The sequence below is a fragment of the Kuraishia capsulata genome, genomic scaffold (assembly GCF_000576695.1).
Source record: "Kuraishia capsulata CBS 1993 genomic scaffold, Kuraishia_capsulata_scaffold_6, whole genome shotgun sequence".
Classification (NCBI taxonomy): Eukaryota; Fungi; Ascomycota; class Pichiomycetes; order Pichiales; family Pichiaceae; genus Kuraishia; species Kuraishia capsulata.
In genome coordinates, this window is record NW_019172955.1 from 1,052,430 (window position 1) to 1,069,199 (window position 16,770).

At 44.8% G+C, this 16,770-nt stretch overlaps 9 protein-coding genes across 9 annotated transcripts; 4 read left to right on the forward strand and 5 right to left on the reverse strand.

Moving 5' to 3' along the window:
* Window positions 1–128: 128 nt before the first annotated feature.
* Window positions 129–1,202, reverse strand: KUCA_T00005312001 (uncharacterized protein; the record flags this gene model as incomplete). Its single annotated transcript, XM_022600495.1, has 1 exon — window positions 129–1,202. One exon carries the CDS (start codon window positions 1,200–1,202, stop codon window positions 129–131), a length of 1,074 nt encoding a protein of 357 aa, XP_022461311.1.
* Window positions 1,203–1,744: 542 nt separating this feature from the next.
* KUCA_T00005313001 (uncharacterized protein) lies at window positions 1,745–3,250 on the forward strand (the record flags this gene model as incomplete). Its single annotated transcript, XM_022600496.1, has 1 exon — window positions 1,745–3,250. One exon carries the CDS (start codon window positions 1,745–1,747, stop codon window positions 3,248–3,250), a length of 1,506 nt encoding a protein of 501 aa, XP_022461312.1.
* A 162-nt stretch (window positions 3,251–3,412) lies between these two features.
* Window positions 3,413–4,055, reverse strand: KUCA_T00005314001 (uncharacterized protein; the record flags this gene model as incomplete). The annotated part of the gene is made up of 2 exons (XM_022600498.1): window positions 3,413–3,667; window positions 3,726–4,055. The coding sequence occupies 2 exons, from the start codon at window positions 4,053–4,055 to the stop codon at window positions 3,413–3,415; spliced, it is 585 nt and encodes a 194-aa protein (XP_022461313.1).
* Window positions 4,056–4,754: 699 nt separating this feature from the next.
* On the forward strand, window positions 4,755–8,549 carry KUCA_T00005315001 (uncharacterized protein; the record flags this gene model as incomplete). The annotated part of the gene is made up of 1 exon (XM_022600499.1): window positions 4,755–8,549. One exon carries the CDS (start codon window positions 4,755–4,757, stop codon window positions 8,547–8,549), a length of 3,795 nt encoding a protein of 1,264 aa, XP_022461314.1.
* Window positions 8,550–8,924: 375 nt separating this feature from the next.
* On the forward strand, window positions 8,925–10,862 carry KUCA_T00005316001 (uncharacterized protein; the record flags this gene model as incomplete). The annotated part of the gene is made up of 1 exon (XM_022600500.1): window positions 8,925–10,862. One exon carries the CDS (start codon window positions 8,925–8,927, stop codon window positions 10,860–10,862), a length of 1,938 nt encoding a protein of 645 aa, XP_022461315.1.
* A 278-nt stretch (window positions 10,863–11,140) lies between these two features.
* On the reverse strand, window positions 11,141–11,791 carry KUCA_T00005317001 (uncharacterized protein; the record flags this gene model as incomplete). The annotated part of the gene is made up of 1 exon (XM_022600501.1): window positions 11,141–11,791. The coding sequence occupies one exon, from the start codon at window positions 11,789–11,791 to the stop codon at window positions 11,141–11,143; it is 651 nt and encodes a 216-aa protein (XP_022461316.1).
* Window positions 11,792–12,800: 1,009 nt separating this feature from the next.
* On the forward strand, window positions 12,801–13,094 carry KUCA_T00005318001 (uncharacterized protein; the record flags this gene model as incomplete). Its single annotated transcript, XM_022600502.1, has 1 exon — window positions 12,801–13,094. The coding sequence occupies one exon, from the start codon at window positions 12,801–12,803 to the stop codon at window positions 13,092–13,094; it is 294 nt and encodes a 97-aa protein (XP_022461317.1).
* A 326-nt stretch (window positions 13,095–13,420) lies between these two features.
* On the reverse strand, window positions 13,421–14,968 carry KUCA_T00005319001 (uncharacterized protein; the record flags this gene model as incomplete). The annotated part of the gene is made up of 1 exon (XM_022600503.1): window positions 13,421–14,968. One exon carries the CDS (start codon window positions 14,966–14,968, stop codon window positions 13,421–13,423), a length of 1,548 nt encoding a protein of 515 aa, XP_022461318.1.
* A 127-nt stretch (window positions 14,969–15,095) lies between these two features.
* KUCA_T00005320001 (uncharacterized protein) lies at window positions 15,096–16,466 on the reverse strand (the record flags this gene model as incomplete). The annotated part of the gene is made up of 2 exons (XM_022600504.1): window positions 15,096–16,301; window positions 16,368–16,466. 2 exons carry the CDS (start codon window positions 16,464–16,466, stop codon window positions 15,096–15,098), a joined length of 1,305 nt encoding a protein of 434 aa, XP_022461319.1.
* Window positions 16,467–16,770: the final 304 nt, after the last annotated feature.

Genomic DNA, 16,770 nt, shown 5'->3' on the forward strand with positions numbered 1-16,770 from the left:
CAGGATGGTGTACAAACCAGAGAGGGCAAATCGAACTTTCAGTTGCATAGTCTTCACTATGGCGCGAAAAAGGATTGCACTGCAGATTTCAAACTTGGTGCGGGAGACGTGTTTTCGTTATGTGTTGTTCACGTTGCTTCTGTTGCCTCTTTCTTCTCCAAAAACCACCTGTATATCTCAATGATCACTTCGAACGTGATCAGATAGATGATGATCCACTCTAACCGTGCACCGTTGGCTTCGTTCAATATTCCCGTCAATGCAGTGGACTCATCGATTGCATAATCCAATTTTCTGTTCAAAATAGATATTCTCGCACTGATATCTAAAATTCTAGAAACGTCCGAGTATATCTTCTCCAACTTGGGTTCTGACCAGTACAGATCCGGGGTCTCTATGAGCTCTGAGTAAAGATTTAGCTTACCTCTCAAAAGCATGAGTCTTCCACTCGACTTCAAAACGTCTTTGGCAGTAACGCTGAGTCGCTTACCTGTAGAAAGATCCTCTGTATACTGTCTGGTCATCAAAAGATGTTTCTCGAGCGCGGTCTCCAGTACGGCCAGTCTTGTGGACCTGGCTATACCAAACGAAAAGGCAGCTTTATCCAAAAGACTCTCAGATAAATTCCCACATATACAAATTATTTCTCCATCCATGAACGAGGTGGAATGCTCTGGAGTATCGGCAAACTCCACAAAGTCCAGATCCTCACTCTCCACATTGTAAGGTCCAATCATCGCCTCTTTCACAAGTGGCAAAGCTTCCGATATGGTAGTAGACTCGGATAGCCCCCACGATACAATCGAACCAGTGCTCAATACAAACACCTCTTTTCCTTCATATTCGAACTGAACAGCCTCTTTAGGTATCAACTTTTCAGCCTGGAATCCTTGTCTTGCCAGAGCCTCCACCGCCTTCTTCAAATCATACGATTCACAGTTCGTCACTGCTACCACCGGCTGCAGCGGAATCCCTTTGTATGTGTTATCGTGGTCCTTCAATCTTTGGGAGTACGCGATCTTGGAGGCTTCAGATTGACCTGGAATAGATCTTCTGAGAAAGTTGGAGGGTCCCTTTTTGGCACTTTTGGGCATTCTGGAAGTGGAAGGCTTGTTGCTGGTTGTTGAGTAGCGACACAATCTCCATGCCAATGATGGTATTGGAGACCGGATCTGACTCCATATTTGGGCTCGCAGCAGCATTTTTTTTTTGATGTAGGATTGGTAACAAAGTGTACAATCCCTGTAGTAATCTTGCAGCGGATACTTAACGTCTACTGTATCTTATTCTTATTCAACCAGATGAGGTTCACACGACTGGGTCTAGACACGCAAAAATATTCCGGCTGGAAATACCCAATCGGGGACTGTTATCGGATGGGGTGTCAGCATTTGATTATCAACAGAGTTGCAACCAGGGATTTGGAAAGAGATTCAGACAAAAATTGTTGGAGTTTTTGACGACAAAGTAGCTGTATTATATTCCAACACCTAAAAATACGCGGAACTACCAAGAAGAGTAATAGCCCAGTCTTAACGGGTGCATAAGAAGCTTTTCATCAGGGCTCCCAAAGTCGCGAACCGCCCGTTGCCGCGATGGGCTGCAGCCATCAAGCGCTCCTCTGCATTCGGCATGACTCAAATAGATGTCCAGATAAATATATAACTACGGGCTCGAGGCCAGACATGTCCATTCTGGTGTTACCCTGAAACCTGTGACCTCTTGATAACAAACTATCAGCAGCATGATCCAAGAAATCATTAAGTCGCTTCTCGACCACGAGGAGCTTCTCTTTGTGATCCAATGCACGGTAGTGGCATTCGGTGTTTTTCACTACATCTTGTACCCTCTTTATTTCCACCCTCTGGCCAAAATCCCGGGTCCAAAGCTGGCTGCTTTGACTCAATATTACAACCATTACTACACATGGGCCGAGAAAAGGAACAGATGGGTTCAGTCGCTGCATGAGAACTACGGCCCTATAGTGCGTCTTGGCCCAGACGAAGTTGACATTTCGGATGCTGCCTATATCAAGGACATCTACACGGGAAATTACGACAAGACCTCATTCTACGAGAATTTCTGCAACTATGGCTCGTTCAACACTTTTTCGTCGCTTGGCAAAGAAGCACACAGGCAAAGCAGGAAGATCTCGTCCAAGTTCTACTCCAAGAGTAACGTGACTTCGGCCAAGAATCAAGAAAAAGTGCGCGAGTCGATCTCCAGCACCCTGGGGGTTATGGAGAATTATTTGGGAGAGTCAATTGATGTCTTTTTACTATTCCAACAAATGGCCATTGACACTGTATCTAAGTTTGCGTTTGGTAAGTCATACGACCCGTTGTTGAGCGACCCAATGGGCTGGGGCGAAAAAGTCATCCATAATTTCTCATGCACCGCAGGAACTTCGTTTTGGACCACCAATATGCCTAGATTCTATAATTATGTGGTTCCTGAGCAATTGCAAAAGGCCGGGGCTTTTGTTCGTGATTGGAATTGGAAGCTTGCTGAGAAGGCATTTGAAAGGGCATCCGAAAACGATGATGAGGAAACGCTTGTATCTGTGCTGATGAAAGGTGGAAAAAATGTTCGTGCAGTTGCTTCTGAGTGTTTTGACCATGTGGCTGCTGGCCATGAGACTACCGGGACAACTTTGGCATATTTCTACCTGAACATGGCTAGGTATCCCGACATCCAGGAACGACTGATCTCTGAGTTGAAAATCAGATTTGGCGAGCCACATGGACTAGAATCATGCTATCTGGCTGATGTTGAGGAATTGCCATACTTGAATGCTGTTCTGCTTGAGAATTTTCGCCTTCACGCCGCCATTCCTGGAGAAGAGCCAAGAACGGTCCCTGCATCTGGTTTGCAGTGGAGAGGCAGCAAAGAGACCCCCGAGGTGTTGATTCCAAAGGGAACCACTGTTACCATGCAACCTTATACTGTTCATCGTGATAAAGAGGTATTTGAAAATCCGGAATGTTTTAACCCAGACAGATGGTTCACGGACGAGTCTAAACTCAGAGAAATGAACAGACGCATGATGCCATTTGGTGCAGGGTCCAGATCATGCATTGGCATGCACATAGCCCAAGAGGAGATAAGATTGATCATAGCATCATCGTTCTTGAGATACAGAGTTAAAATGGATCCCGCCTTTGATTATGTGAAGAACATGGAGATGGCAGATAGGTATACTTCTCATCCAATGGGGGATAAGTGCTTCATGGTGTTTGAGAAGATTTGAAAGAGTCTTGCAGTCACACGTTAATCATATTTTCTAGTTCTACTCTGGCCAGACCGAGAGAAAATCACAAAATTTGTTTTACATGTTTCCCATAATTGTTTTATTTATTAAAATTCACATTATATCCCATTGGGTGTTTAGTTCTCGCTCGTTAACCCAACCTCAACTCTGTACTATGGGAGTTGGATCCACTGGGCGCAACGCGATATCCTCACCTTCCTGTACAAAAACATCCTGATTCTCCTCATCGTCGGTAACATCATCTTCAGCAGCCAAGTCCTGACCCAATTGACTTTCGAAGTTCCCAATTGCGTCGCTGTGGAGTCTGCTGAACCGGTCTCGTCTCTTCTTAACTATGAGCTTCTTATGGTACACTTCGCTCAGAATCAGTGCCAGGGACGAACCTGCAACATTGGACTGTACCCCTGTTAGTATCATCTGAATCATAATAGCATATTTCGTCTTTCACACTTACCACAATATCATACACATCAAAGGTCCTGTACGGAAGCAATCCTTGGAGAATCTCGCTGCCTATTCCAGCTCCCACGGTGCAAACCAGAATGCACATGTTTCGCAGCATTCTGATTGAATTGGAATCCCATATCCAGTAGAATAGACCGGTTAAAATGAAAAACGAGCAAAAATGGAGAATCTTATCGTGCGACTGGAGAGAGATATCGGCGAACCCCAGATATGCCGCACCGATTACGGAGAGCAAAAAGCCTGGAGAAGAGTTAGCATTTCGGTTCAAATCTGACCAATCGCGTGACTTACCCAATAAAATTCCTTTTCTTATTCTCATAAGAGCATTCGAGTTGATAGCTGATATTTAAGGCTATCGATCAATCAAACTCTTGAACTGGGTTTTCAATTTCTGTAGGAGATTAATCTGACCAGCTACCCAAGTCACTAATCTAATTTAGTGCCAAACTCATTGTTGATGGGGTCTCCAGATTGGTAGCATCCGATTCGGTGAAGGCGCAACTTGTCTTCAAGTTGTACAATTCTCTCAGGATTCAGGTTTGGATTTGGTTTGAACTTAGTTTTGAGTTTAGTTTTGAGTCTGTTTTTTGATTCACTAATCTGATTCTGCCTGTCTGATATATCGATACCAAATCGTGATACCGAACTTATTGATTTGATACCTCGATCTCCCGACCTATAGCCAGTGATATGTCAAGTTGTGAGTGTTTTTTTTTCAAATTCAGAAAACCGGAATCGCGTTTTGAATCATTGTGGAAGTGTATTTGTTGACAACGTACTAACTCACCTTTTACAAGCAACCAAAACGTTGGGAACGCCTCTAACCCCTGAGGAGAAGCGGTATTTCACCCAGGTTTTCAAATCTTTAGACCCCCAATCCACGGGCTCTATTAGTGGGTTGGCTGCAAAACCATTATTAGAAGCCTCTAGACTTCCTCAGCTTGTTCTGGGCCAAATATGGAACATTTCGGACCCAGATAACACTGGTTCGTTGGACCAGTTCGGCTTTTGTGTGGCCATGAGATTGATAGGACACGTTCAGCGTGGAGCCCCTTTGAGCGAGAGTCTGGCTCACCAATCTGGTCCGGTTCCTACGTTTTCTGGAATGGCCGTTAACCCAACCGGTGGCCAAACGGGACCACTGGGAGGTGGTAATCTCTTGGGTGGAACTCCTACAGGGTCGCGGGTCACTTCTTCCGCAAGCTCCATTCAACACACTGGAACGGGTGTTGCATCCGGTGGAATTGTTCCTCCCATTTCTACACAAGCTTTGACCAATTTTTCACAGATGTTCGACCGTGCTTCGGGTGGTAATGGTTCGGTTTTGACTGGCGATAAAGCAAAGGATATCTTCTTGAAAGCGAAACTACCTAATGTGGTGTTGGGTCAAATTTGGCAACTGGTAGACAGAGATCAGAGAGGCGAATTGAGCAAACCTGAGTTTATTGTCGCGATGCACTTGATCCAATGCTTTCTGGGTAAAACCCTGCAGACGGTACCCCAAGTGTTGGCTGCAGACATATGGAGAACAGCCGAATCGAGTGTTCCAAAAGTGGCTTCGCCTTTGGCATCGCCTCCAGTGGTTGCGCCTAAACAGGCTCCCGTTTATCCCCAACAGACTTCTAACTGGCAAATGAGCCCAGCAGAGAGAAAGCAATTCGACCAATTGTTCGACCAACTTGACACTGCCAAGCAAGGAAAACTCAGCTCAAACCAGGTTGCCCAATTTTTAATGGGATCCGGTCTGCCAAATGAAGTTTTGGCTAATATTTGGGAACTGGCAAACATCAATGACTCTGAGAGCTTTGGTAAGCAGGAGTTTGCGATTGCTCTCTTCTTGGTAGGCAAGAAGAGATCTGGTGTTGATCTTCCTGTATCTGTCCCTGTTCAGCTGATCCAATCTGTTGGGACTGACTCTTTTGCTGCCCCTCCAAAGGACGCTCCAGCTCCAATCGGCCAGGCGCCATCCCAGTTTCCTCCTGCTCCGCAAGTCCAAGCTGCTCCCAAGAAAGAGAACGATTTTGAGCTGTTGAACGATCTTTTCACCGGAGCATCGATCTCCAGTGCAGCTTCTCCTCAGAGAACCGCCAGCAGCCACGTTACTCCTCAATTGACTTCTTCTGTCACTGGGAGCAGAGCTCCTTTTGTGCCATCTTCGAACTTTGGTCAGCAGATGGTGAGCAAAGAGCAACAGAAGCAAACGCCAGTACTCCCAGCGCCAACTTTACTGGAGGAGTCTGATGATTCAGAGGAAGAACCGGCTTCGAGAGTCCCTCCAACCATACCAGGTCGTGATCAGAAACCCCGTTTTGACAGTCCCCAAACCACCGGAGGTCCTAACTATGATGCTTTGAGATCTTTCAGCCAACAATCTACTGGAACTGTCAAGATATCCAGTGCTCCAACAGCGCCTATATCTAGACAGCCCACTTTCCCATCAACCCCAGCCGCCCCTGTTTCCAACGAGGCTGACAGAGAGATTTCCAGCAAGCTGACTCAGGCTTCGGTAGACATTGCTAACTTCTCTAATCAGATCAACTCATTGACCAACCAGACCACTCAAGCCAACGAAAAGCGTGAGAAGGCCAATCGTGAGCTCCAGAGAATTATGTTAGTCAAGCAGGATATCCAGTCCAAGCTGACTAAGTTGAGGGCATTGTATGATCGCGAAGTCCAGCAGATCGCCGAGGTTGAATCTGTATTGATTCAGTCCAGACAGGATACTGAGAAACTCAGGCAGGAATCTTCTGTTGCTGAGGCCAGTTACCATGCCGAGCAAGCTAAGCTTCAGAAGATGCAGGTTGAATTCGAGGAAATTCAGAAAGAAAACCAGACCATGAAAGAGAGACTTGGTGTTTTGAGTGCGGAGAAAGTCGAATCTTCTTCTCAGCTTGAAAAACTTACGGCTCAGTTGAAGCAGGCACAAAGTTTCCTCTCCGTCTCTCAGCAACAAGTTGCGACCTCTCAACAGGAAAAAGATGCCATCACGAGCAAGATAAATGATGTCTATAAGGCCATAAGTGAGGTTGAGGCTAAGAACGCTGCTTTGCTAGCTAAACGGGAGCAAATTCAGAACGAAACAGATGAGTTGCATTCCAAACACGGAGACTTAAGCGTGGAATACAGCAACAAATCATTGGAGTATAGTAGCAATGCTGTTTCCGGAACCAACCATTCTTCGGCAACCAGGGGTATTGGTTCAGTTACATCTTCAGCAGGCGTAGGCGCTGCTGTGGGCGCTGGTATTGCTGCTGTGGGAGCTGCTGTTGGTGGGGTTTTGGGCCACAAAGCGGAGCAACCAACCGATTATTTCAATTCGAAGTCGATTGATCCAGAAACCGAAGAACCCACTGCCGAACTGGAGTCAGATGATGGTTTCCCAATAGCTGAGAATTCTTATCCGACAAAGCAACAGATTGACGAAAGTGTCCCAAGCGTGAGTGTTGGATCTCCATCGATGACTGTTGGTGCTTCTACCGATGGCAACGATGATACCCCCAACAGTTCTCCAACAAGTTCTGAGGATTTCGAGCTCAGCCATCCCAACCCAAGTGCCAGCTCTCAAAGATTCAACTTGCCGTTTGCAAGACCCGAGTCTGCTACTTCGAGTGTCCAGAACAACGCTCCGTTGTCTGTGAGGGGTGACTTGGATGTTTCGATGCCTACCTCTCCTTCTAGTACTATTGAGGAGGAGACCGCATCTCCATCCGATGTCTTGGCATCATCTGCTCACACAGTTGAAGCCTATCCAGAACAAGAGTCTGAACAAGCACAGCCTGTGGTTTCATCTGGTGGTGAGTCATTTGAAATGGTCAATGCAGATGATGCTCATGAATCCAGAGCTGCTAACCATGATGGCTCGCCTTCAACCACTGAAGAAGAAGAAGATGTCAATGCTGACACCACACCAGATGTTGATTCAATCACGAAGACAGCCGAAGATGATTTCCCAGAGATACAGCCTACTGAAGCGATTTCTGCAGTGATGCCAGGCAGCCTACCTGGTGAATTTATTACGGAGCCATCATTGGCGATATCCAAAAGCGTTGCGGAACAGAGCATTCCTCAAGTCTCTCGTGCTGAGGAGTTTCCACCTTTTGAAGAAAAGGAAGTGGACGAATCCGACTCTTCTGACTCTGATACTTCAGACGATGAGTTCCACGACACTGTTATGCCAGAGTCTCCAGAAAAACAACCAACTGGTACTACTGAAGCTATCCCAGAAGTTGCAGCCACTCCTGTTGGGTTCAATCCTTTCAGCTCAACTCCAACCCAACCATCTCAGCCAGACAACTTTGACCAGGCATTTGAAGGATTGGAAACCGCACCTGTTGGAAACGATGATTTTGACGATTTCGATAACCTGCAAGAGGCTGCTGCTGAGAATTCTTACGAGAACAGAGAGTTTGATGAGCATGCCCAATTTGATCCGCAGAACTTTTTTGCTCAACAGCCTCAGCAAACCTCTGGATTTGATTTAGATGCTCAGCAACAGGCGAGTGAAGCATCTGCCGCCCAAGTCAATGATGAATGGGAACAGATATTTGCTGGTTTTGGAAACGCCCCTGCGGGTGCACCGGCAGACCCACCCGCGTACCAGCATGCTTCGTCTGAAAGATCTACTGAAACGGCTCCCGTGTTTGGAGCTGGTGTTACCAATACTTCAACTCATGCACCATCTTCGCAGGCTCACGAGCTGGCGATTGAGGAGTTGGTAGCCATGGGATTCGGCAGAGAGGTGTCTACTGATGCCTTGCAGAAAAATGATTGGTCTATAGAAAGCGCGTCCAACTATCTCATAGACAACGCGTGAGTTTAATGACTCAATTATTTGAACAATTCAGCTATTTTGAACACTTTTATTCTCTTTCTAATGAACTAAACCAATTATTTCACTGAGTAGAGCTCACATGGAGATGACATGTAATATTATATAAGCCCTTATGTAATCACAAAACCCATGATAAGGAGATGGCGATTGCGAGTGGGGCGTGGAGGTAAACGTTAGCTCCTCGTTATCTCGAGAACAAACAAGGCTTTTTTGGTGAAAGTGGTATCGATTTGACCAGCGACAGTTTTCTTGAAAGAGTATTTTGGCATTTTTGAAAGACAGTCTCTTTTGAAGTCCTCATCGATAAACGTCGATACTCATAACACCTCCAACCACAAGCCCTCCCTCGACACCATCATGAATGACCAATTCACCTCGGTTCAATGGGACAGGGATGAACAGTCGGATTCTAAACTTCATACAGAAATGCCCATTCCAGAAGACGAAGATTCTGACACCAATTCTCACACCGGGTCGGCTGTGCTGCCAGACGAAGCCTCAAACGATGATGATACCGCATTGAATCCGCACAAGGCAGAAGTGGGCCTTGTGACTGATGGTTCTGCCAACGGCACTCAGAGTGCCACGACTGAACCAGACTCCATCTTCATTGATACCGTGGTTTCCACGCCAGTCACGGAATACGATGGCCAAAACTACTTCATATCATACCTGGTGGAAACGAAATCCAACAACCCTGCATTCAAATCAAAGAGTTTTTCAACTAGAAGGCGATTCTCGGACTTCAACTTTTTGTATGTTTGTTTGACCAGTGATTTACCCACGTGCATTATACCTCCTCTGCCCAACAAGGAGAGACTGGAGTACCTGAAGGGAGGACGGTTCGCAGAGCACTTCACCGCCAAGAGATCTTCTTCTTTGAACACATTCCTATCCCGAATCTCTAAACATCCGGTTCTCAAGAATGCAAAGATTTTCCATATTTTTTTGGAGGATTCGGATTATTGGAATACGTATAAACAGAACTTGAAGATTAGCAAGGACATGAACTCAAGTGCTGCTGGTTCTGCAGGAAACCCCGCTGATGATAAGCTGGAAGCTTTTTCTGATTATATCATGAATGCATTTAAGAAGCCGACTTACGAATCCAAAAATGCAAAAGAGTTCCAGGAGATTCTATTGAAATCCAATAAGCTCCAGGACAACCTCAACAAAGTCGAAAAGATCTATCAGAGAGTTACCAAGAAGCAGGGTGATTTGGCACATGATTTTGATAAGTTTGGGAACGAGATTATGAAACTCAATAAACTTCTGGCGAGCGATTTCAAGACTGATTTGCCTAACGGTGCTGGGAATAGTGATACCCGACTTTCTGAACAGTTCAGTGCTTTCCACGAAAACGTTCGGAAAGTCTCTGAATACACAACAGTGTTGAATGAGAACATTGACTACCATTACCTAACCTCTTTGAAGGATCTGGACCATTATATCTCGCAGTTGAAGCATTTGATCAAGCTTAAAGAAGCGAAATCACTAGATTTTGAGATGCTTTCGAGCTATCTAGACAAGGCCGTTGCTGAAAGACAGACTTTGATGCACGGAGGAGGAGTCACTTCTTCTGCAGAAGGAGCTATAGGGTTTCTGTCCAAGAAACTTGAGTCCATCACGTCTGGGTTCACGCACTCATATCCTGTGGCTCAGGGCAACGCGACCAATGAGAGAGTGGCTAAGCTAACATCAAGGATTGAGTTACTTGAGAAAGAGAAGGCCGCTGCTTTCAAGATGTTCCAGACGTTTGAGATTGATATCCTAAACGAGTATTCGCTATTCGATACGATCAAGAACGAGGAGATATTCTCCGGATTACAAGACCTGAGTACACATTATCTGGAGTATTATACGAGCATTGTGAAGGCTTGGCAGCCCTTAGATTTCGGGCCAGTAACGGGCGAATTTGATTCTGCGATCCCCTCGAAGTTGAAGGATGACGATCCGTTGTTTGAGCACAGTGACATTTCAAATAATAATGCGGCTATTGAAGACAGCCTGATAAAGATCCAAGAGCAGAAGCAGAGAGATCCTCTGCCGCATCCACCACAAGAGATGGATACTCAGATTGATATTCACGAAGCTGCAAACCAGAATGAAGTCCCAGAAATTGAGCATAGCGAGGTTGAGGATAATGTCCATCATGTTCGTGATGGCCCATCATCAGATGAAATTTATAAAAATGAAGTTGAAGAGGAGGAACACCTTCACAGTGTCTCGCATAGCGAAAGTTATAACGAAGAGACGTCAGAAGAGGAAGACGGCCTTTTAGGGGTTGATTTTTGATTATAAGAGAATTTACTGAGATTGTTTGATTATGGCTATGGCTAATTGAGGTTATTGGTTATTACTGAGCTACACGATTGCCTTTGAGTTTACAGAACACTTGATTTTTGCTTGTCTTGCAACTTGGTTCCTGGGTTTTTTTATATATGAATATAAGAATAAAAACCGAATTATTACGAAGACTTCTCTTGAAAATGCAACGGGTTCAATCTCGCAGATATCACCATAGCTTGTGAATAAGTCACAGTCCTCTTTTACACTATTCATTCTTAAAGTAGTTAGCTAGACTCCTCTATAAACCCATCACCACCAGAATCATATATACCAACCCTCCCTTCGCCAAACATTTCCACAAATTGATTTCTTGTGAGATAATTTTTGTACTCAATTCGCGGGAACTCATCCTCGATCAGATTGCGCGTCTTCTTGGTGGTTGGCTGGGGAGCACTGTCGTTCTCAAGCAGATAGAACTTCCTCAGTAGCATCACAGCCTCTCTATTCAGTATGCCAGGATAGCAACAATAACCTCTTGGAAAAGATTCGACTTCAGCTTGATCAATCTGAAGCGATAATACCGAGCCGTTTCCACCAAACCGATCGTTTCCGCACCCGAAAAAGACTCTTTTGATCTGGAGTTGTCTGAGAGCCGAGGCACACATAATGCAGGGTTCCACAGTCACGTAGAGGTCTGTTTCTTTTAGTATATCTTTGTATGAATTCGGATTAGTGCTCACAATTTGGGAGATCCCCTCAAATTCAGCATGTCTTGTCCCACATAAGGTCTCGTTTGTTTTATTGGATCCTTCTGCTATCACTTTCCCGCGGTGTACAAACACACATCCAACAGGTACCTCTTTTTCATCCAGAGCCTTCTGTCCAACCTCCAGGGCTTTTCGCATGAACCGAAAATGGGTTGAAAGTTGCTCCATTCTATATGATGTTCATTAAATCGTATGTTTTGTGTTGTTCTGGAGTTCAGTTTGAAGTCTCTCTTAGTGGTAAAATGTACTCTAAAGTATGGAGATGTGAAATTTTTGAAGCTCATCGCGCTCTGTCTGGAATGGGCCAGGCTGGGCCGCTCCATGAGATCTGGACAAAACTACGAATAGCACAGTAATTTTTGAGAGGAAGTAGAATATTTGGTTTTGGTACGTATCTAGATAGTACTAGAATAGTAACAAGGGTTTGATAAGAATTGAAAAAGTCTGTTGAGCGTGCCGTGCCGTAATGGCTTTCCTTGAAGCTGCATACTGTGCCTTCTGCAGATTGTTCTCCCTCATTTCAGAAATTCATAGAAAACGGGAAATTTTTCAGATTTGACGCAACTGTTGAAAGTACTGAATCGGGCAGCTGTGGTTGGTATTCAGCCTCGAAAACTAATACCCCTTAGATTTGTCCAGAACAACGCAAGTTCCGGAACCGCTGTTGTGGTGAGGTCCTTGAAGTCATGCATTAGCGTTCCCAACGGCGCAGGTATGGCTCAGATCAACCTCCGTTTTCTCACTGCCCCAGCCATCGATTTGGACAATAAATTGCACAGAAAACAAGGTATAGATATTTGAATCTATGTATATGTATATATAAATATAAAAATCTATGTTTATATGCCCTACTCTGTCCTCTTGCTTATTATCTTAGTCTAGATAAGCCAGCTCAAGTAGCCGCATCCAGATAAGGAAATCCCATTTCTTTTTCCCGTCAGTCACACACCCTTAATGAGTTTATGGAACTGGCGTTGATTGTTTATTTGCGACTAGTTATATTAAGTGTTATTATAGACAACTCACCAGCTTGAGAGTACAAAAGCATCTTATCCAACTGGTTTAATCTCGTGAACTTTTCGTGTTGGCGGTTCCATATTGATCTTCTTGATTATATCTTCTTATCGCGTCTGAGATCATATCATATACAACCAACTGCAACAGCTGCTGCCTCACCATGGAGTCTTCTAGTATATCCACAATAATCCAGAACATCTACATCCCTCCTGCCAAGAAGATTTCCATTCCGGCTATACCTTCACATCACCCTTCTCTCATAGTCCCAGATGCTCTGTCTGATGTCTCTCACCAGAGATCATGCGGGTGTTCTGGTGAAGCCTGTATAAAGGATACGGCCTGGTTTTATGGACCAGGTGGTGAGGTGATTTCACGGTCCAAATCGGATATCTCATCTACCGATACTGTTGCTGCTCAACAAATGATTCATTATTCTGATGGGCGCCAGTTGTGAAATGCCTTTCAAACGCATTTGGCGTGTTGGAGTTTTGCGAATTTGATTTTTTGCGGCGGTATTGCAACTCTTGCGCTATGTTGAATCCGCTTTTTGTCTTTTCTTGTTGTCCGATCGTCTCTTCTGCTTATTTTTCTTTGGCTTTGCTGCCTTTGCTTGATCCTCGGTCATCATGGATGGTCCTGGACACTTCATCTAAGCAGGCTGCATATATAAATAAACTAATCACTCATAAATTTTTCATGAAACTTGGAGGTAAATGATGTGTAGACAGATGATCACGATGAAGGCTAGACGGCAATAAATCGCACAACTTCGTAATATATTCATGAGCTTTCCACCACCTCGTAGACTGCCAATCCTGGTGTGAATGTCTTCCAGCCATACGTTGTATCGAAATGGTCCATATCCAGATGCAACCAAGTCTTCCATTTTCTCTTCAAGACAAGGTTTCTATCTTTCAAGGCGTCCGAGAGCTCATTCTCAGCACTTGCGATGGGTGAGATCAGTATCCCCGGCCGCTGACCCAAGAGGTTGACAATCACATCAAAAGAGCTACCCATAGCATCCACTATGGTCAGCCCGTTCGAGTCAGATTCGGACAAAATATTCAGATCTTTGAGGTTATGATCAATTCTGTTGAGCACTTGCAAATTCTGATGTCCATACAACCACACTGGTGGACTGTAAGTTCTCCACCAGATCTGCAAATCTGAAGATCCTGTTAGTGCATTGTCAGGCTTCGTAAGCTGCTCCATGACTGTCACTATTCCACCCTGATGCAAAGAGCCAAAAAAAGCAGTCATAACGACATTGTACACAATGAAAAGTCTCAAAGCATACTTCGTAACCTTCTTCTTCTCCGAAGACAAATCCATACAACACGCCAACAACGGCATGGCAGGAATGATAAATCTAAACTCCTGGTGAGGAACAAGACTCAGTGTCAAAATACCAGAAATAGCGCTCATAAAAGGCACCGTTTTGTAGTACTTTGAACCAATTAAAAAGACTAGAGCCGGCCCAAGCATCAACGGAACGTTGACCAACAAATGTGTCAGTCTCGAGTGGATTCCATGCTGAGACAGATTCTCAGAGTCCAAGTTGTACAGAAGATTGTTCAGTGGAGTAACCACCAAGTTAGACCAATCAATGGTCCCTGTAAACATCCAGGTATCCAGAACCACACATGCCAAACTTGTAGTTAGGAACCCAGCAGCCGTGTAGACCAATGAAATGGGTGACTTTTGGAAGAATTTCAACACGAAGATCCCGGGAAAAACCAACCAGCCTACAAATGTGACTCTGTTAAAGATTCCGGCGCTTACTATACATCCGTAGGCAAGACAATATTGAGCGAGATTTGAAATCCTGGAGTTTTTGGCGATTTCACACTCTTCCCTAAAACGACCCATGATGTAAACCGCACCCAGAACCAACCATGTCTCCACCGAATTCGAAAACGCATGCGATTGATACACCAACGTCACAAAACTTGTGGAAGTGAACAGAAGACTTTTCACTCTCTCTGGTTTGGTGGGCATAATTCGCCACAACGTCCAATCGGTGACCATCCACGTTATAAGAGTGAACTCCAATCGCACAAAGTAGTATGCTGTTATGAGTGGTAACTGGAAGTATTTCACCAATTGAATAATTGGATAGTAGAAAATCAGCAATGGAGCAAACGATCTAGCAGATGATTCAGGCTCAAACTCCCACGGATTCGCAACGCTGCTTCCGTATACAAGCTTCGCTATGGGCTGAAAACTTTGGAAGTGCTCATCTGGATGGATGTACGAACATTGCAGGCAAACAAACACTTTCGCTGCTATGCTGATGATGTAGACAGTTCTCCAATTGAAAACGCCCATAACTTGTTTTGAGCTTAGACCCTGTACAAAAGAGAGAACAAGATATAACAGGTAGAGTATTACGACACGTTATTCATCTATACAAGTCAGTTAGCAGTGTACCACTCAATCGGGCGCGGCTCAAATTTCATGACGATAACTCCACCATTATATCGTTTCCAAATCGTTTCATTTCTTCCGGTATCCTGAACCTGTAATTACAGCTTGATAAGCCATAAAGCCATTCAACACTATTGACCCATCCATGTTTGCCATTTTCACGCAAATCTCGCTCCTGCAGAAACCCCCGCGCATTGGTCATGAATCTGGACCATTGGTTCTCCTTTTCACTAAATGAGTAGTCCGCAAAGATCGCCATGGCGGCATAATAAAGCATTACAATGATCGCCATTGGATCATTTTCCTCGTTTATGAGGTGTCTGAACTTATCAGTTGAGACCGAGCCCAAAAACCGGAAAAAAGGCATAAAGTATTCAAATTTGATGGACAGAAACGTCACAGCCTTCAGTTTCATGATAGACGTCTCCAGTTCCTTGTAACTGCTCATGTCTATTTCCTCGGAAAAATAATATTCGTTAAGCTGGTCCATTAAGCGTTTCGTGAAAGGATATTCGAGGTCAAGAGGAATTGGTTGGGCGTACTCGCCCAAATACAACAGCGGTCTCATTCTTGGGCTTTCGATCGCCCAAGGCACCAGTAAACGGTTGATAGATGTGACAGCTTGACAGAACGCCAATGCATCGGTTTCCTCGGAGCCCAAAGCCAATTCACACAGCGTAGGGTCCAAGTGCACATATGCGAAAAGAATGTTGTTGGTAATATATAACGCCTCTTTCTCTTGCTCAGTCATCTTTTCCAGATCGAGATGGCCCAATCGGTTTGCAAAGTTTCCGGCGTGCCAGACGGCCTTTTTGAAATGAGACACTGCCACCTCTCTTAATCTATTCAGACTCAACGCAGTTTGAGAATCCCTGCCAAAGCATTTAGACCAAGAATGAAGTGTCCCCAGTGCCATTGCAGACTCTTTGTACATCTCAAAGTTTCGAAAAAGTACCGGGGACATCTCCTTGAAAGAATTCGAGATCAAAGCGCTCCTTCCCAGCGAAAATATCCAGACGGTATTGTTGACGAAGAAATGAAGTGAGTGGAGATCTGCTTTAGAGCAATTTAACACACCGGTCATAGCCGTTATATCCAGGTCAGGCTGCAACGTGTAAATATCTTTCCTCACCTGTTGAAATGAAGTCTTCACACACCAACGAGCAGCGGAAGGATATACACAAGCTCGATTCGTTTGCACGCAATATTCGCAACTGGGTTTGGATTCGTCACACTGATATTAGAATGTTAGTAGCCATTGATGAACGAAAGAGCCCTTCATTAGTGAATGAAAACTAACCTTTATTTTCAGCTTTTTGCAACTGGCACATCCCTCCCTTGATCTCCTGGGCTTCAACCCCGAGCCCCGGCTCATGTACTGCGAGAGACTATTGGACATTGCGTTTACCTGAACTTGGAACAATATCGATAAATGCAGATTAGGGGTGAAGGCTTGAGTTGGAAGATTAAACCCCGGTTCCGAGGGTCTCCCCGTAATGAGTGGCGTGGTCGCACAAATTATTATGCAGCCATGCGGTACAAGAGCTTTTCTTATATCCGAGGATGGCGCAGCCTGGCCTGCTTAACGGGAAACTTTCCGGGGGATTTTGACTTAGGCAAATCCGGTCGGAATTATTGGCCGAAAAAAACAGAAACTAAAATAAAAACGAATCTAGATTAGGATCAACGAAGGAACCAGAAGT